Consider the following 19,725-nt stretch of genomic DNA (forward strand, 5'->3'; position numbering starts at 1 on the left):
CTATCGCCGGCTCAAGTCTGACACGTAGTTCAAGAAAAAACAACAGCGAAAAAGTACGCGGTATCAGTACGTATCCATTTCCTGCTGGGGGGGGACACCCTTTGAACGAAATGTTTGCACTTGTATCAAATAAATTTATTTTGTGTAAAGCGACCTTGAACCTAAGTAGCGAATACTTTAAGTATTCGAATATCTTAAACAGGGGTGCAATGATACATTGATATCAAATAAAGGCTAATATTTTACACTGGTGCTTAGGTGCTATACGATAAAATTTTTTTGGATCAGTAAACTTTAAAGAACGGTTTGGTTGCTTTCGAACTTGAAATATAGATACTGGTGGGTATTGTATACGACTAACATTATGTACATTAATGTAAATTTCACTAAAAAGTAACTAAATCACGGTGATCACAATCTGATAAGCACAACACTTTTGCAAATAGAAACAAAGAAAAAAAAATAGTGCGATATTGCAAATGGAATCTAAGGAGTATGCACTTAATTCTAATACTGAACTAGTTGTCCAAAAACTCCCACTCGCTGGAGGTGTTTGAGTCCCTGGTGGCCGGCGTTTCCTTGCACAGTGGATCGCCAGCTCTCCTAAAGTCGGGTAGGAAACTGGTGTACTCCTCCTCCTCCCTATTCTCTTCCAACTTCAGCGTCGGCTTCGGCTGGCTTAGGACAAACTTCAGCGGGGCCATTTTACGCTTGGAGACGTCAAATGACCGTATCCCGTCCACGGGCTCACCTACATGATAATCATCTGCTGGGTTGGCCGGGCTTTTCTTTGAACTTGTTTGGACACTGGCCTCCTCCAGGTGCGTGGGGTAGCACCTGATCAGCGGATCGCTCAGTTGGGAAGTCTGCACCTGGACAGCATGGAGCTCCTCCTGGGACAACGGGGCCAGATGCACCTCGGGCAGATCCAGCTCGGCGGCCAGTGTCTTGGCCTTTTCTGCGACGGTCTTCTGCAAGGTGGTGGGACTGAGCGCATCGGGCAGATGCTGAAGGTAGGCTGCTTTCATGTCCAATGGTGAGGCAAGACCATTGCTAAGGGAAGCAATGTTAATATCGAATAAGAAGGGTAAAAATATGAGTTACTTACTTCTCCATTTGGCAGTAGCTGGCCTCCATTAAAGTGGCGGCATTGGTAAGCGGCAGCCGAAGCTCATGGGTTTCATGGCCAATCTCAACAATTCCCGAACCACTGACCTCCGGCGGCTTTCCCACGGATGTCTTGCGGGTGGTGTGAACAATGGACTGCTCGAAGTCCATTTCTCCGATGCGGCGAAAGATTTCCAAGCGCCGATTTTGTTGAGCCAGTGGCGACTCCACAGCTATTTCAATGGGCACATTCAGGTTTAGTTGCTCCACAGGTAACAGCTCGAAACACTCCTCAGCGTTTTGAAGTACAGGATCTGCCTGAAGCTCGATCGGCGACTCCAGTCGCGATTGGTGCAAGCCTAGAACCGGAACTGGAGGCGGCATCAGGGGATTGAAGATGACTTTGGCCGTCTTGTTTGGTGGTTCTGGCAAAGGAGCTAAACGCAGCAATGTGCGATCCCCCTCCAGCACGAAGATTTCTTTGCCACTGACGCAGAAATCAAGGATCTTCCGGAATCCTCGTGCAACGGCTTCCACTTTGAGTCGATCCAAGTTGAGTATGTACAGGGTGGCATCATCGTGTGTTACCAGTAGTGAGTCGTGGCCATCGTACAGGAATAGTTGCCGGAAGTTGCTGCTGGCCACATAGCCCACATTGCCATCTCCTAGTCCAGCAGGCTTACTGGAAGATGTGGATGCAGTCGTGTTGTGGGTTGTGGACGGCTCACTGCGCTGCTTGGGGTTTAGAATAGGTATTTCCCAGGTGGGACTGCGCAGAACGGCATCTCTAAATAGCACGGTTTTGGACACGTTTCCCGCAGCGTCTGCCACCCAGAAGCGCAGGCCAGGACGTCCGCAGACTAGTTGCGGCTTGTTTGATTCTTGTTTCTTCAGAAAAATTGCCCCACAGTCGATGAGCTGTTTGCGATCCTTCTTTCCCACCTGGGTGATGTTCCACTGCGAGGTGTGGACGTCTAGCTGGCATACGATGCAACGGTAAAGGGTGGCCACCAGTAGGTGGCTCTGCTGCACGCTAAGCTGCACGATCTCGTACGCTTCGCTTAAAATCTCCACCGATTTGCTAAGGTGCTGTATTCAACGGTCACAATAAGGAATTGAATGATTTTAATATATAAACGATTGGTTCTTACCGCCTGGTAATCAAACTCCGTAAGCACCACCACTCCCTGGCGATCTCCGGTGTAGAGCTTCATCCCGTTTTTGGACCACTCGCAGCAGCTCACCACGCACTTGTGCAGATCCCGGATAGTGTACCGCTCGATGGGCCGACTCTTGGTGCAAGGAGCCACCAAGTCGAGGTCTCGTGGGAGCTCCTTCTGTATCTGGAAGATGCTCACCTGCCCGTTGACGCACCCAGCCGCAACCATATACTCCACGGAGTTGACAACCCTAACGCATGTAATCCGAGTGGCCACCTGGAAGGGGACGGGGACGTTGAGTTAATGGGGGAATCACACGCACGCCCGGGGAACGAGAATGAGTCATCACATACCTCCGCCTTCAGCTTCTGCATCTTGCCCGTGTGGCGATTGTACCAGAACACGATGCCCGCGTCGCTGCCCATGGCCAGGAACTCCTCGGTGGCGTCCACACAGGTCAGGTTGAGATTCGCCGGAAAGAATCCGCGCTGCAGACGCGCCGGAATTCGATCAATGACCTCCGTTAGCGGCGCCCACTCCCTGATGGAGCACAACTCCTTGCTGCTGGCCATGTCCTTGCTGGGGAAATTGCGTCTCAGGACGGGGATTCCGGGATTTCGCAGTTCACTCCTTTTATCGGTGATTCCTTTTTGCTCCGGCTCAACACAACAATCAACAAAATCGAGCTGCTGGCATCTGGCAACGCCCGCTAGATATTTAAAAGCAGGCACCTCTGTTGGGCGGGCCATTTGAAAATATTAAAATATTAACACATTGAATACATTGCCCGCAGAAAGGTAAAAAATAACGCATATAAATTTAATGTAGTTTTATTGAAATGTCTACATCTAACGCCTAACTAAAATCTTATATCCGGCTCATTGGTTCGATGATAACCCTACTCATTATTAATAGGTTGACCAAGTTAGCTCAAAACGGATTTTTAAATTTACCGCCAAACGTTCTGTTCTTTCATAATCGGGGCACCTGGCAGCCCTGAAAATCAGCTGTTGCTGGCGGGATCAATTTGGGGAGTGTATTGTTAATTGTTTTTGTTTAACTTGAAAGTTTAAACAAACTAGGATGAGAAAATACCAGCAGCTGTTGCTGCTGCTCATCTCCTGCATTAGCGTGGGCATCCTGCTGATGTACAAAACCGAGAACAATCGCCTCAAGTACGTGATTAAGTACGTGAACTTCTTCGGACGCAACGATGCTGCTGTTCTCCGGCGCCTGGAGAACGGCACCAAGGAGTACGGAGCACAGGCGCTATGGCGCCCTCTGCCCGTGTGGCAGGTGATCGGGGACTCCTTTCATGCCTACTCCGCCTTCTGGATGCGCAACGAACTGGTGGCCGGCGGGGAAGCACACGTCCTAGTTGTCGGCAAAAAGGGAGCAGTGGTGGACTTCCGTTGCAGCCTAGAGCTTCTAGGCGGACGCAATGTGCAGGGAAAGTTTCGTTTCCAGAGGGACTCTATTGAGAGCCTGGTAGATGACAAGTCTTCCAACTTCACCAGTTATCACTTCTTTTGTCAGGTGAGCCGAGATTTCGGCCAGCCCGTTAGCGTCTCCTTCACGGACATAACAACCACCAGGAGTCCAGTGAAGCTGCGTCTGCGAAACCTTAAGCCAGCAAGCAAGAAGGGCGACGCCAAGGCGGTAGGTGTAGCGCCCCGCCTACCGGCCACCATTTGCGTGGATCTAGTTGGCTTCAACATGACCTCCAAGTTCGCACGCACTGAAAGTGCTTTGCTGCAATTCTTCCTATTTCACCAGGCCATGGGAATTCAGCATTTTTTGGTCTACAACTACGACGAACTGCCCGAGGAAGTGATTCATCTGTTGGAGCGCAGCAACATTCATCTCTACGGGTTGCCGTTTAATTTTCCATTCCAGCAGACCAACGGCACACGTTCACGGATCCATCAATTATTACTTTCGGACTGCCTGCTGCGTAATGTGAACCACGCCGGTTTCACCCTTCTGCTCCGCCCCAACGAGCTATTCTTTCCCAACTGCAAATTCTCTGGGGATCTGCCGAAAGGATCGCTCCAGCAGCAGCTACGACATTTCTCGTCTGAAATCACGCGCTTTGAACTGGCAACCATGTCCGTGTGCTTCGATGACCGGAAGAAACTTCTGCCCGACAACGTTCAGTACGACCCGGAGCGAAAATCTGAGTTCAAAACATTGCTGAATCGCCTGGAGCTGCCGCCGGCGCAGATCTTGGCCAGTACATCCGATGTAGAACTTTCGTTATCAACTGGATTTGTGCACCGCTATGTGGACTGCGACCACATTGGCAGTGATGGCCTGCACGACTGGCGAAACGCAGTGCGCGAGGACTTTATGGACCACATCAACGTGCTCCGCAACGAGGTGGAGCTACTCATCTAGCAACGTATGTTAAGGTTGAGATTTATATGTAGTATTGAGAGATTACTTGACTGCCATAAAGTGAATACAAGTAAGCACACAAATTTGGTATATTGTATATATCGTAGACAATTATAGACATCGGATCGGCCCGAATAGGTTTCTCGACTTCACCAAATCCAGTTTTATTTCATAGGTTGTTGCTCCCATCGCTGGGGGCTCATATACGCGTACTTGACTTATAGTTACTTGAGGCGCTGCATAAGAGCTGCGTTCTTGAGGCCAGCCTTCTCGATGGTGGAATTGTCGTCGCTCAGCTCGCGAGTGGGGAAAGAGGACACCAGGATAAAATTACTAGTTGAGTACTGTGGGCGTGCCCTGCGAATTAAAAATTATTAGTTAATCACTTCGATTGATCTCTAAAATCAGTGACTTACGTTTGTATAAAGCGACGTATGTCGGAGACGGTATGCGAAAGATTAAACTGCGCAGCTAGACGCGAACCGTCTGCCAGACGAATCTGCAGCGTAGTGGACGGTGCATCGGAATTTAAGTTAATGGCATCACGAGCACTGGCCTCTTGGTTGGCTGCCTCGCAGGGCGACAATGCCACTGGAACTGTTGGTGCTTCCGTCACCACGTTGGCCACGGGACTGCCCAGCTTCTGGCCCGATCCCTTGAATGTCTGCGGAGCTGGATGGCGTTTAAAGTCCTCGTGTCGGTGGTCCTCTACATCCACATTGACCATGCGGCCCATTTCCAGTAGCTCTTGCGGAATTTCTCTGGAATAGAGTACATTTTATTATGCTGGTTGGTTTTGAGTACATAGCTTCATAAAGCTTATTAATAAGCATTAAAATAAATAAAAATACTTGAATGCAAAGAACAATAAAAAATTAACTTGTTTTGGGATATGTGCATTCCCTCGCTCTTCGTTAGCATATTAACAATAGGAATGAGAGCCACTTACCCGCGCATGACAGTCTCTAGGAATTCCTTGTTCTGCGGATCGTCATAGTGACGCAACTCACCGCCATCGATGGAGAAGCCCTGGCTCCAGAGCTTTAGCACCACCACCGGCTTGCTTTCGCTGGTCGGAGCCGGTTTATTGGTGCCCACAGCCGTATGATCATTATCGGTCATGCCCAGCCTCATGCCCTGCCCCCAGACGGCTCCACCAGATCCTCCGCTGGCACTGCCGCTGCTGGTGGAGGGTCCCACCTCTGCGATGTTTTGCTCCTGCGCAGAACGCATCATGTCGGTGAGCTGCTCCCGGAAGTTCTTGCGCTTGGGCGGGCCCAGGACTTGTTGACCGGAGCGATCCGAGCCGCCGGCATAGAAGGCCTGCTGGTCATCGTCGCTAGATGACTCTTTCGACATGTCGCTAAGGGTGGCGAATCTGGATAGGAATTGAAGTTACTTGTGGAACTTGTGAACTTTGCAGCTTTTATCGCTCACTTTGGCTTGGCCTTGGACGCAGCCGGTGCAATGTCCACCGAAGCTGACGAAGAAGCGGCGGCTGCGCCCGCATTTTTGGTGGCCCCAGCAGCAGATGCCGATGCACTTGCTCCACTGCTGGAAGTCGGCTTTGGTTTTGGGTTGTCTGCGTGGCCGACCGACGGCACCGGAACCGGCAAGTCCGCCTGGGTGCTCCAGTAGTTGCCCAGGGCATGCTGGAGTCGCAAAATTCACACAATTTGTGGATGCATTAGTACTTTATGCATTTGCTGCATCATTGTTGACGCCGGTTGGGCGAAAGCTCACCTCGATGTCCCAGTCGCAGCTGGACAGGTAGAACCTGGCCACATTCTCATCGGTTCCGGTGATCTCTATGAATTGTGCAATCAAATCGCCGCGCGCGGCCATTTTACCCGTGCTTTTAATATATTTTCAGCAGCAAATGATTGACAAAAAATCGTACACCAGTGTGACCACGAGACGTTAGCTGTGCTTGCCAGTGTGTACCCACGTCGAAAAGGTTTAAAGCTGGCAACAGTGTTGGTAAACAAGAGTTTTCTGTCAGCGCTGGTCACACCATTTCTCACAATTCAAATTCAAAAATCAACTGCTCATTTTTGATTGTTTATTTGTCGTACATTACATTACAGCATTCACATTTTTATTAAATAGCAACTAAATAACAATAACTATATGTATAACGAAGTATCCAAAGCTTCACATCACCCACCGATATGCGTATAAAAAGAAAAAAGTTGTTGGCCCCTTAATCAGTTGAGCTTTTCTGAAAGTACAAAATTGCAGGCGTATGTCAACGTCTTTACAATATAATTTAATTTTATACAAAATGCTCCCATTATAACACCAGATGACCCTGTTTCAGTTAGGTGAGTTGTCTGAATGTGCAATGAAGTTAGTAAGTGCATGCCCAAGCATCTTGTGCTACGCCTAAACATTTATTGCACACAATTTCAATAATAAATGGTAGGGGTCCTCAGGCGCAGGCTCACAAAGCTTCGTCTTCCCTCATAGTTTTTACTTCGACAGCAACTTGCCCTGCAATGGTCGACAAACGGCGGGTAATGTGTATTTTAGGTGTGATGCGTGGAGAGTGATGTTGTGTGTCGTGTGTTTCCCAATGTCGTGGATGCATGGAAAAAATCGTATTTTATTGGGCACAACGGAGTGAGAGCAGCCGGCTTGCTATACCTTCCTTACCTGTAGGTAGTAGTTGGCCAGCACCGTCAAGCCGACCCCCAGTCCGATGGCCAGCACGTGGCTCAGATGCAGGTTGGGCAGCGGACGGCGCTTGCGCAGCAGGAAGGAGAGCAGCGATCCCTTGCGGTCCGAGTACGGTGGGTAGCGAGCTCTGCAGGAGGATACAACCATAAATTAAATTAAATAAAATTCATTGAGTAACCCCGGTTTACTTACGATGCCAGCTTCTCGCCAAACGCGGATAAATCCTTGCCCAGGCAAGATTTTTTGTGTGTGAAGGTCTCGAAGCCGTATTTTCCGTGATAGCTGCCCATGCCACTCATGCCAACGCCTCCGAAAGGCAGCACATCAACTGCGAAACAGGGGAATAATAAATTAAACTCGCCAACCACCGAGAATATTTTGTTATTTGCAAAATATGGTTAATGAGTTAGCACAAGATCATTCACTTTTGCAAATAACAAGCCAACCCGTTTGATTGTAAAAGCAATATTAACTTAAGGGTAAACAACACCCTGTATTATTTTCTACAGCCATCACCAGCAATTTTAAAATAAAATTAATATTAAGAGGGTATTCATTTTACCAAGCGTTTAAGTGGTAAACAAATATTCTCAAAGCCAATAATACATATGTATGTACATGTGAATTCCAATAGTCCGACAAATTAAAATTTAAAACAACGTATAAGTATTTGAGCGCTCGAAAGCTTTGGTTTTACGTATTCAGCTGTGTTTATCCGGATTCTCGCTGTGGTCAAGTGTCTAGAATCCCTGGAATTTGCATTTCAAATCGGATTGCTAAAGTGCACTAAGGCTGCTACTTAAGATTCGTGTAAATAGGGTTTAACTTCGAATTCGGGTGGGTGCGTTACAAAGGAATTATTGCGATGTCTGACTAAATCTTAATATATACATTACAATAGCGAAATACCTCCACAGTGCATTATGGTTTCGTTGCTGCAGAATCCGCCGCTAGTGGTGTTGCTCCTGAACTCCTTAACTAGCTTATTCGAGTTGGAGAACACGTAAATTACAAGTGGCTTTTCTCTAGTTACGGGGAGGGGGGAGAACGGATAATAGATTAAGTACGACATAGCTGAAGTTCCTCGGCCATCGTTGAGGGCTTCGAAAGAACAAAGGTCAAAGTTTACAAAGAAAGACATAGACGAGCATTTGCAGATCTGTGCGATACAATTTCGAACTTCTAAGATACAGCTTCAACCAAAAGATATGCAAACAGATCTGCAAACATCAATGACATGTACATGTACAAATGCATGAGCAATGACTAGTGTGGGAGGTGTAGCTACTTAAATCCACTAGACTGGAGATCTTAGATCATCTACCATATGGAGCTGTACAGGAATAATTAGAATCACCGTCACCAAACAAGGCTTTATAAATTACGGGTGTGCAGAGCACTTAGCAAGCTATCAGAAACAGGTTCAGCCGGGGCAATTAGAGATCGGGAGATTGGGAGAAACCAAAACCAAACCGTAGGGGAGTAGAGGAGTAGAGAAGCAAGCAACAGAGACTACACGCCGAGTGGCCGCATTTTTTATCATAATCCACATCCATTAGCATCTCGATTGGAACGACTTTAGGGTTGACTGGGTGACTCTCTTACCGGCATAGTGCATTATCGTGTCGTTCACGCACAGTCCGCCCGACTGGGTGCCGTTTATGAACAGATTCTGAACCTCTGTTTCCGATGTGAAAATATACAGGACAAGTGGACTCTCTCTAAGAGAAAAACATTGCGAATCGGACATTGTAGGTTGTTTCAGGTTGTTTTCGTGTGTAAATGGTGAGTAAATGGTATGGGGGCAACGACATAGAGATTCGCTTGGGCCACGGACAGGCATACCTGGCATTGATGAACTTGATGGCGTCGTAGGCACTCTCCACGTTGAAGATGGGCAAGATAGGACCGAAGATCTCCTCCTCCATGATGGGATCGGTCTCCTTCACGTCCACCAAGATGGTGGGGTCGATGTAACGCTCGCTGGCATCGTAGTTACCACCAACGGCCACGCGGCCAGACTTCATCAGACCAAGAAGGCGCCTAAAATATAAAACGCCCTTTACACCAACATTTCACTGTTGAATGATGCAAGAAACCCACTGGAAGTTGTTGGCGTTGATCACACGGCTAAGATCAGGACTGCTTTGGATATTTTCGCCGTACCACTCCTTCAGCACGTCCTTGGCCTCCGCGATGAACTTCTCCTGCACCTCCTTGGAGCAGAGGATGTAGTCCGGAGCGATGCAAGTCTGTCCACAGTTAATCAGCTTGCCCCACAGGATGCGCTTGACCGCAGTGCGCAGCTCCACCGATTTGTCAATGTAGCAGGGGCTGAAAGCAAAACATCCGGCCAGTTAGTTAACTCCGATTAGTGGGCACCAAAGCGAGCTCACCTTTTGCCACCCAGCTCCAAGGTGGTGGGGGTCAAGTGCTTGTTGGCCGCAGCGTGGATGATCTTGCCTACGCGCGTGGAGCCCGTGTAGAAGATGTAGTCGAAACGCTGGTTGAGCAGCTCCGCGGTTTCGCTGGGGCCACCGCAGACAACTGGATAGCAATCCTGGAGGATGAAATGATCAAGAATATATATACTTTATACTATATAGCTAACATTAAACATCTTGTGATTGTTTAAAACAAATTTAAAAGCCCCCGACCCAAAATATTTCTGTTCCATTCATTTTGGTCACATCTAGGGTTTCTACAAATTCTCAACTAAAAGCGAGCGAATATTATAGAATTCCGTAGAAACAGGTTAATGTGCGACCGCAGTTTATGTCGAAACGATGCGGTGCTTGAAGCTCAGCTGATTTCATCAGATGATTCAGAAGGAAGACTCACATTATCCAAATATTTTGGAATGACATCGGCAATGAACTTGGCGCAGTTAGCAGCAATCTCGCTGGGCTTGATCACCACACAGTTTCCGGCGGCGATGGCGGAAGCCACAGGCACCAGCAGCAATTGCAGTGGGTAATTCCAGGCGCCGATCACAAGAACAACTCCGAAGGGGTCTTTGTAGATCTGCACGTCGTCCATTAGGTTCACAAACGACTTGGAGGGCTAGCAAGGATGCCAAAAAGCAAAGCATTTAAGAGATATTGCATAGAAATGTATGTGCAGTGGCTCACCTTTTCCGACTGCACCCACTCGTCGAGGTGGAAGAGGATGTGCTTGATGTCGTTCTTCATAAACTCGGTCTCCACGATGAGACTCTCCTGCTTGGGACGCCGCAGATCCGCCTCCAAGGCGCTGATGATCTCGTTCTCGTGCTCCTCATAGCAACGCAGCAGATTCTCCAGCTGCTTGCGTCTGAAAAAGAGCGGAAAACAATGTCCGAAAAATGAGAAATAATTAATGAACAAATGATGATGATGATGGGACAAGTTCCGCGGTAGGAGCGCGAAACAAAGACCAAAACAAAATCAATACTAATCACAATGCACGAGAGGCGCTTGGGGAAGGTCAATGCTAGCTATACGGCCGGTTATAAGACGCTCTACGATTCTGATGCTCCAACTGGCATGACTCAGCTCCAGCTCCATCTCTATCTTGTATCTCTATCTCCGGGGGATTAGAACCGTGCAAACCGGCTTGACTGCCCGCTGCGGTGCTCTACTTTAACCTCAACCACTGATCCTATGCTATGCCATGCCAGCTGGAGGAGGAGGAGGTGATCGAGCGAGTCAAGGTGATCCGCAGCTACAGGTGAACAGCCCCCCGGGGTGCACTTGCAATTCAATTGAATTATTTTATTTGCTCATGACAAGCAATAAAATAATGCCATAAGCGGACAGACGATTGCCGATAGCCGATTGCCGATCGCCGTGAATATAAATAAAGCAATTAGCCGCGCGGGGTTTAAAATAGTGTCTCGATTTCCAACTACAGGGCAGCTTGCCTATGACCTAAATCTGCGAGACATAAAACCATCCATATCTCGCGACGGAAATTAACCTTTTGAACGCCTGACTACGCTAATTTAAAGTATAAGGCTTGACCACAGGGATCTTGGAATAAAAAGTGCTTTTATTTCATTACTTTGCTTTTGATCGCACTGATTTATAGAGCAGAGTCATTGGACTTTTAAAAACAAGTAAGTATGGACTAGCATTCCCGTTCTAAAATAATTATAAGTAATAAGTTTTAGCTTATGGAAATTGTGTCGAGAATTGAAGCTTTGGCTGGGTACTCTCATTTAATAACTTTCTTATAAACTTGAAATGATTTATTAATTTGCGTTGGTTCGGGGTATGGAGGCTTAACTGTGTTTGCACGTATCAAATGTATTTAAATATAAGCAGAGAGCACAAGTCGCCGGAGGCGAAGACAGCGATAGAACGTGTTCGTTTGTCCGGATCTATTTGAAAGATCATGGAACCAAACCAACAGCAGTTAGCAGCCAGCAGCCTTGGGCTGAGATTCTTCCGCACTTCCGTTTCACACTTCGCACTCAAGATACCGCGATCTCGGCGGGTATATCGCCTGTTTTCGTCGGTTTCTGTTCCTATTTCCCTCGGCCTCTTTTGTACATTAACATAGCCATAAACGAGTATGAGTCTGCTGTTTGAGTTTGAGTTTGAGTTTGTGGACATTGGCGGATGACTGCTGGTTGGTTGGGACGTGAAAATGGCAATTATTCCGGTTACATGTTACAATTCCGTCCGCCGCCTTTGAATTGCATTCAAAGTACAACCACTTGGCGGAGTCAAAGTTCCGCCGCGGGCTCATTAATGCATATCGAAACGGAATACAACTAGACTTTAGCATCTCTGCTCCGCTATCTGTAGTTCTTATCACGGCGGCGTGAAAAGCTCGAGGGCGTGTGGCTCAAAGGCCAAAGCTTCCATTCCATTGCGTGTGAAAGTCGGTGGGATCGGATTAAGATCTCCGCATTTCGTTGGCCCAAATGGAACAATAACCATGAAAAATGATTATGCCCCTGAGCCGAGATTGTATGTATGTACAGATGTAGTTCGGTGACTGCCCTGCCGCAATGGCATTGTAATGGCTCCCAGTCATAAAAGTAAGCAAAGGCACAGTGGCCAGCGGATTGGGAAATCACTTCGCATATGAGCAATATTTTATCTGTAATTTTAAGTTTGAGACATCCTACCTCCTAACCGTATCTAAAAATATACATATATACAAATATTTAAAAAGATTGCCAATTGTGTATTGTGGCTAAAAAGTATAAAAATATACCCTTCAAGTTTAAATTAAATTCAAATGATGCGGTAAAAGCAAGTCAAAATACATCTCAAAGCTAAACCAGAGATGCAAATGAAATCAAATAAATGTCCAATTAAACAAAACTCCGCATTTAGTCAAATGGATAAATAAATTTAAATCACAAATCAAAAATTAATAATATTCAAAACAAAATTCGAATAAATGAAGATATTATGATGACAACTAAAGTTTTTAAATAACTTCCAGGGCGCTCTTTATTCCAGCTTTAACTTCCAGTTGGAAGTTAGCCCGCTTACACTTTCCAGATTCTCCGAACCAACGGCTACTGTAACAAGTGAAACACATAACACAATCTCCACCAAAGCGGCACTTTCAACGCAATCTGTTGCCCAAGTTGCCCAAGCCGGAGCCGAGGAGCCTTTGCGAAAATTAACTGACGGAAAACCGAATAACTACCGAAATATAAGTAGACTCACCGAAAGTTGACGTTCCTGGTCTTTCCACTGGAAAAGGCGAGGCGGGCGCGTTGCAATGTCTGATTGTGGTTGTTGTTGTCGTTGGCCATCGCAATTGGAGTTTCGAGTCCGTCAAACGGTGTTGCAGTGGTTGTAATGGTTGTTCGTAGGAGGCAGTTGGGATTTCACATACGCAATAGCAACATGCAACACGCATACAGACGGGAGGATAACGACGAAGCGGCGAAACAAAAATTCAAATAAAAATCAAATCAAACTAAAAAAAGGCGCTTAATGTTCGTTACGTGCACGGAGCTCATCTGTGAACGTTCATACATTTAATAACATACATATGTGTATGTGTCAGTTAAAGTTAATAATCGTTACACATCTTTTTCTCTCGCCTGCAGTAAATTGCCTAATTGGACACTCACATCGTCGAAATTGGCCATTCTGTCGGATTCGGATTGGAGCTCGGGTTGTTGTTGCCTTTCCGGTTGTGATGTGAAGATCCCAATTGGACTTTCGATTTCTGGTTCTGGTTCTGCGTTTCAGGAGAAAGGGAAGGGGACGTGAGCGGGAGGCAAGAGAAATGTAAACAACACTGACACTCTTTCACTTTCGTTCTCATATACCGTTTTTTCTCGTCCGTCTTCTGTTTGTTGTTAAAATTATATGTACTTTTCGGTACCGTCAACTGGCAGAAACAAGAGTCAGACGCATGAAGTTCACGCGCTTCGCCAACCGTTCACCGCGACAACAAAACTTGTATATTTCGAGATTTTGGATCGGATCTGGATGCGAAACTCACTGCTCACTGCCAGTGTGACCGCGCCTTGGTTTGACTTTGATGCTAAAAAGTGCCAAAGGGTGCTTAAGAAAAGAAAAGCTAAAGTCTTAAATTTCTCGATGATAAAACAGGTTTAAGGGCTTCATGGTCATAGCTAAGCAGTCACAACCTATTTGCTGAAAGATTTTGGTTTTCGTAGTATTTGGTAATGGTTCAAATTGGTAAGATAATCTTGGTTCATGTCGCTGCTAATCCAGTGCTGGCTAATGTCGTTCGGCCTGTAACTTTCCATACAGGGAAATTTAAACTATGCAAACACGTAACAGTTTTTCAAACAATTATTAAATTAAAGACAACTATTACTCGTTCCGATCGCTAAAAACCAATTGACGAAAGCAACTGGTTGTTCATTTAATAGCGCACCTTAATTGCACCATAAACTAGCAAATCCAGTTATTGCCCAGAAATCAGCTGGCTTACCGAAAACACTTTTTGAATTCGCAAAATAAAATTAATCTCTCCGAGAACAGAACACACCTTTTCAACGCAAATGCCGGCCGACACTGAGTGTGCTATTACTCCACGAACTGAACATATACTCGACTAGGGGCGCTGGCATTCATTATCAGACCTGAATGCATGTGTATTTCGTTCAGAATGTACATACGCTATATACAAACTGATACGGACACTGGATTTCGACTGGGGGGAAAGTCAAGCGTGTCGCTCCGATAACGAATCAGTATGTTTTGGACTCGGTTAGCACAAGTTCAGAGCATTCTGAGCGTAACTCCAGCCTAATCTGCTATTATCAATGCTGTTATTATTAGTACGAATAATACATTTGTTTATATATCGCACTTCTGTCTTTTCCGATAGTAGTGCTTAGTAACGGTGACTCCGATTAAACAATTGGCTTATAACAATGATTGCGGCTAAACAATATAAGAAAGAGTCATCATGAGGTGGACTAAATGTGTCGCACGATTTGTTTCTATTAGCTATAAAATGATGTTACATCCAGCCCTAGAAAAGTTCTCACGCCTATTAGGCTTATTGGATTTTGCGATAATACATTTTTTTAATCTCGTGTTTACTATGGTTTTCTTCAAAAACCTAATAATTCCTGTTCCAGTTTTTAACTTTTTTACAAAAACAGCTTCCATTTCATAGAAATTGTATGTAAAGTTTTTGTGGGATACGCACACTTCGACTTACCAATATTAATGACGGTAGTTATCGGCCGTTCTGCTCCTGTTTTAACGGAAACTATAAAATCGAGCTTGTCAAAAAATTAGACTTTTATTAGCTTACCGTTTAATGGAACTCCATTGGCCTCCGGATGAGGTTTAATCGCATTGTCAAACATTATCGTGCGTTTTGTGATGTTTTTGCTTTTAAAATTTCACGTTTTATGTCTCGAAATCTGGTACGATTCCCATGAAAAGTAGGTGGCAAATTTAAACTGGATAGTGACCACTCTTCAAACTAGGCGTTTCGCTATTCAAACTTACATATATAAGCAAACCAAATTGGTAAAAGGCTTTATACATCAATGTCAACTTGTCAAGTTGTCCTCGTGGGAAAAACAATTAAATAACCAACTGGCAAAATTGTTAACAAATATCACATTGACTTCCACAAGCAACTTGGTTTAGGTGCAAAAATATTGAAAAATTTTAGCCCTAAAATTAATTATTACAATAGTAGTTCAATATTTCCCGTACCAATATTAAAATATTTATTTTTGGTGGTAATTATACCCGTTACTCGTAGAGTAAAAGGGTATACTAGATTTTATTAAAAGTAACAGGAAGAGGGACCATATAATGTATATATACATATATATATTCTTGTAAGGATCAATAGGCGAGTCGTTCTGGCCAAATTCGTCTGTCCGTTTGAATGCCTCAATCTTAGGAACTATATGAGCTAGGTTCCAGGTTTTCTAGGTTTTATATGCAATAGGATTTTTATATGATATGCAAAAAAAAAATTAAAACCCCCACAAACCACTTCTACCACATCCACACGTTTTTTTTTTATTTTATTATTGTTCTTTCAATTTCTATCGATTTGCAAGAAAAATTTTCAAATGTCTCGTTTACACTTTCCACTAGCTCGTTAACGGGTATCTGTTAGTCGGGGAACTCTACAATACCGTTCCATCTTTTCTTTTTGGTTACTGTATTGTTTTTTGTACAACTATACACTTCCACACGAACATTAGTTTCCAAAAATACGTATTAAAGAAATTAAAATATTTTCTTTTCAGTTAAATCATTTTTTCTGTAAGAATATAGACTTTTGACTAAGTCAAAATTATTATTGAATTTCCAATTTTATACGGATTAAATTTTAAAAACATTCTTAGAGACCACAAAAAAAAAGTTTTATGGATATTTCGGCTGAATTTTCCCCGTTGAGTGATGAATATCTTCTAGTCGTGACACTTAACGCAATCTCCTCATTAAAATAAAAGTCTTACTGTTTATTAACACTTATTTCTGTATTTGCTTTATGTTTATGTTTTATATAATTCAAGATTTAATTAGTTGATATAGAAATTTTAATGCTTCTCATATCAATCATCAAAAACGATTTTATTTTTTTTTATGTATCGACTAATAGTAGATAATGCGCTTTGAGTGAGCTAAAGTCCAATTTGCACCCAAATGCAACAGCACTCCATAATAAGTAATCAAGTAATCAGTTTCAAGTTCATCCATGCAAATATGGCTGTTGGCCAACACACTCGATGATTCAATATGAATTGAATTGATTAGCACAGAGGATCACGTTTCTGTATGACAACATATTCACATGGCAGTTATCATGTAACTGGCTTCGGTTCAGTTTGGGTTTGGGTTTTCGGCCCCAGTTTCACTTTCATTCCAGCATCTGGGCCGGCTAATTGTCAACGCGGGTTGGCTAATCGCATGTGCAGATTAAATAACCACTATCCGTTACTTTGGTTTGAATCAAAGCAAATCTTTACGCGATAACGCCTGAAAACCAACTGATTTCAGCGGCGGGGCACTGCGAAGTGGCCACTGGCTGTTGACCACCTCCGCGGCTGGGTATCTGGAGGCGGAAAGCCGGACCGATGCACTCGACCACACTTCGGGTGGGGCGGCTTACAGCGATTCGGGTTGCTTTAATTACACATGGACACTCTGTGCTGGTCTAATTTGTATGCGTAGCCCGCCGCTCGAAAAAAGAAGCTAGCAAACAGCTCGGAATTCAAAAGCGTATTGAACACGCACCGGTCACTCGGATTTCGATTCAGGTGGACTCTCGGATTCACCTGACGCCAGCGCGCTCGAAACACGTCTAAGCCCGGCTAGCCGCTCCAAGTTGGCCCGTACCCTAGTCGTCGCCGCTTTTCCAGTTTCAGTTTTCTTTGCGGTCTTGATTACACACACTGTTTCTCGAATCTCGAATCTCGAATTTTGATTTGAATTTTTTAATGGGGGTCTTCGGCACTAATCACAGGTCACAGATGCACACGCATTCCCGGCCCAAAGTCACCAGATAATGGTGATGGATGCCAGCCACCTTCCTACTAATCCGTATGGCGATACAGTCCGGCTTCTGTAGATCGAACACGACTTCTAAGATATTTGTCACATTGCAAAAGAGTGGCACAAATTGGAAAAACTGGCACCACCAACTGCCAATTAACAAACTGGGCCTGCAAAAATCGGTTTTCCTCAAATTAAGTCCACATTTTTGATACCAGTAGCAGTAGCTCATGGCAACTTATTGGGCTGGTCAACTGGTCTGGACGGGCGTTTTTTTAAAATAAAAGTTAAAATGTAAAAAAAGATTTCTTGTATGATAAAGGATAAATTTGCCATGAGAAGATATAACTACTGACTAGGACTGGTGATTGAAATGCACGTAGTTTTAAGTTAAGATTTGGCCACAGACCTGCCTGTCTGTTCTTTTAAGAGAGTGTAGCCTGTGTCCGATGCCTTAGCCAATTAGGAATAGGGTAAGCCGGGCTAAAGATCGTCCGGTAAACAATAAACTGTTTGCTTTTCAGGTGTTTGTTATTTTGAGCAGCTGTTTGGGCCAGAAGCCAGCAAGTGTTCGCAAATAAATAACCGGTTATTGAAAAGTATAGTATTTACTTGCATCGAATCACATCGGACAGCTTCGCACCCTGACCATGAAATCCGGACGAACCCTCAGTGCCAGACGGCGTCTGCTGGAGATCGAGAGTTAAGACCCATTAAACAGATCGCGTGGGGCGCGTATACTCGTAGTCCAGTAAACCTGTCAATTGGCGTAATCGGCGGCATGTCAGTCTGGATTCTATTGTGGTAATTACCAGTTCTCGCCACGGAAATTAGCTGGTAATGGATGTGGACTTTGGCTCATTTTGCCCAACTTTACAGCCAGCAAACGATTGTAAAAGTGATTTCGAATGGTGATGTTTGCACAAAAAGCTACCGCAATTGTAGTCACGCAATAGATGCGATTCCAAATAATACGAGTATTCCGCATTTTTCAGTTAGCTTCGCCGCTGCTTTGCAAAGTCTTATTATGTCCAGAGTACTTAGCGATTCCTTTTGTCATTCTAATGGTCTCTCGGCACTTTTTCGACAATACCCACAACCCATTTGCGTCGTATGGAGATGGAAGTGTGGCCTTGACCCAGGTTCCGGGTGTACGTGACGGCATCACACATTAAACCAGGCAGTTAACGATGCTGGCATCTGAAAAATACATAAATGTATCCAATATACCGCCTTCTTTTTGCATCAGCAAACAACGCAGATTTTCGCTTTTTATAACTAAGATTTCTTGTTCAAAATTCGAAGGCATCAAGTTAATATTGATGATATAAACCGCATGATATTTCAATTAAATTTGGTGCCCCAACTAGACTTTAAATTGACTCTACAAAATATAAAAGGAATATAGTGATTACATGCCAAAGTTGTCAATCAACCCATACGTATTCCCATACAACTATTAGATAGTTGAACGATCGCACTTGTGAGCAATCTGTATCTATGCTCAGAGTTCTTCGAGCTGCACCCGAAAGATACAGTAGCCTATTTTCAGGCGTTCGCTGTGGAACTCAAGTTCTCAAGTTCCAACAGATAGAGAGATAGAGAAAAGGCAGCAGTTTCCACAATTATTAGTGTATAATTTATTATTAAATATGTTATAAAATTTGTTTATCGTATAAAATATACTCTTACTCTTGTCTCGTCAAGTCCACACCTATGTATGCTTGTATATATATATTTGGGTATATAAATATGTATGTGTATGCATGTATATAGAAAAGTGGCAGACCACGCAGCACCAGGTGGAGTGGAGCCCGTGGTCCGCGCTTGTTTCCGTTTTCCTCGCTTTCCACTACTAGACAATTACAATTTTAAACTGCAACTCGTTATTGAATCTGTCGCTTGATTTGGTAGATCTCTCCTTACACTTCGATTTATCGCCGTATTTTGACTTATTATATCTGCTTACTTGTGGGTGTACCTAGTACCCGCACGCCCCTACATATGAATATGTCTATGTACGCTGATGCTGAATGCAGAATGCAGAATGCTGAGTGGGTGAAAATGCATGAGATAGTTTTGGGGTGTGCCAAACGCGATCTCGCCCATCTATCGAGAGCAAATCATACTTGAAGATTTAGAGGGCGGGGGAAGGGGATCTTGGTAATTTTATAATTTGGTAATTTGGTAGTCGTTTGCCCTAGATATATGTAAGTACCATGTATAGTATGCGGGGTTAGGCTAGCCTATTTTAAGTAACTATGTATGTATGCGACTATGCTTGTAAGTGTGATTAGTATGCTGGCTATTTCGATGAATCCTTCGCTAGAATATGAATATATGAATACATGCAGTACTTGCTATGCGAAACCAGTAGCTGGCCTACCAATATTTCAATTGCTGCGCTCCTCCGCTCGGTC

The 19,725-nt window shown here is 44.6% G+C and overlaps 4 protein-coding genes and 1 long non-coding RNA gene across 15 annotated transcripts; 2 read left to right on the forward strand and 3 right to left on the reverse strand.

The window, feature by feature from the left end:
- Window positions 1-113: 113 nt before the first annotated feature.
- On the reverse strand, window positions 114-2,960 carry LOC6528425 (WD repeat-containing protein CG11141). The gene is made up of 4 exons (XM_002089435.4): window positions 2,621-2,960; window positions 2,259-2,543; window positions 1,109-2,196; window positions 114-1,053 (listed from the first exon to the last, which is right to left on the reverse strand). Exons 1-4 carry the CDS (start codon window positions 2,837-2,839, stop codon window positions 519-521), a joined length of 2,127 nt encoding a protein of 708 aa, XP_002089471.3. The 5' UTR covers window positions 2,840-2,960; the 3' UTR covers window positions 114-518.
- A 302-nt stretch (window positions 2,961-3,262) lies between these two features.
- Window positions 3,263-4,747, forward strand: LOC6528426. Its single transcript, XM_002089436.4, has one exon. The coding sequence runs from the start codon at window positions 3,351-3,353 to the stop codon at window positions 4,662-4,664; it is 1,314 nt and encodes a 437-aa protein (XP_002089472.3). The 5' UTR covers window positions 3,263-3,350; the 3' UTR covers window positions 4,665-4,747.
- On the reverse strand, window positions 4,730-6,594 carry LOC6528427 (NSFL1 cofactor p47). Its single transcript, XM_002089437.4, has 5 exons — window positions 6,408-6,594; window positions 6,102-6,316; window positions 5,614-6,042; window positions 5,081-5,425; window positions 4,730-5,021 (listed from the first exon to the last, which is right to left on the reverse strand). Exons 1-5 carry the CDS (start codon window positions 6,507-6,509, stop codon window positions 4,889-4,891), a joined length of 1,224 nt encoding a protein of 407 aa, XP_002089473.1. The 5' UTR covers window positions 6,510-6,594; the 3' UTR covers window positions 4,730-4,888.
- Window positions 6,595-6,712: 118 nt separating this feature from the next.
- LOC6528428 (aldehyde dehydrogenase, dimeric NADP-preferring) lies at window positions 6,713-15,221 on the reverse strand. 10 transcript variants are annotated; one of them, XM_015198880.3, is made up of 13 exons: window positions 15,096-15,218; window positions 15,000-15,035; window positions 13,426-13,535; window positions 13,013-13,071; window positions 10,475-10,655; window positions 10,185-10,406; window positions 9,740-9,903; window positions 9,447-9,677; window positions 9,189-9,386; window positions 8,949-9,064; window positions 7,536-7,671; window positions 7,320-7,470; window positions 6,713-6,885 (listed from the first exon to the last, which is right to left on the reverse strand). In XM_015198880.3, the coding sequence occupies exons 1-13, from the start codon at window positions 15,148-15,150 to the stop codon at window positions 6,868-6,870; spliced, it is 1,677 nt and encodes a 558-aa protein (XP_015054366.1). In that variant the 5' UTR covers window positions 15,151-15,218; the 3' UTR covers window positions 6,713-6,867. The 10 variants fall into 10 exon arrangements, with proteins under 10 accessions (XP_015054366.1, XP_015054368.1, XP_039227026.1 ...); XM_015198882.3 differs by lacking the exon at window positions 8,949-9,064 and adding an exon at window positions 8,253-8,368 and having other exon boundaries at window positions 15,096-15,211; XM_039371092.2 differs by lacking the exon at window positions 6,713-6,885 and adding an exon at window positions 7,037-7,157 and having other exon boundaries at window positions 7,311-7,470; window positions 15,096-15,221.
- A 345-nt stretch (window positions 15,222-15,566) lies between these two features.
- LOC120320704 lies at window positions 15,567-18,530 on the forward strand. 2 transcript variants are annotated; one of them, XR_005560224.2, is made up of 2 exons: window positions 15,567-18,246; window positions 18,301-18,530. It is a non-coding gene; the product is annotated as an uncharacterized LOC120320704 (long non-coding RNA). The 2 variants fall into 2 exon arrangements; XR_005560225.2 differs by having other exon boundaries at window positions 15,567-18,216.
- The last annotated feature ends 1,195 nt before the right edge of the window (window positions 18,531-19,725 follow it).

Source organism: Drosophila yakuba, chromosome 2L (assembly GCF_016746365.2).
Source record: "Drosophila yakuba strain Tai18E2 chromosome 2L, Prin_Dyak_Tai18E2_2.1, whole genome shotgun sequence".
Lineage (NCBI taxonomy): Eukaryota > Metazoa > Arthropoda > Insecta > Diptera > Drosophilidae > Drosophila > Drosophila yakuba.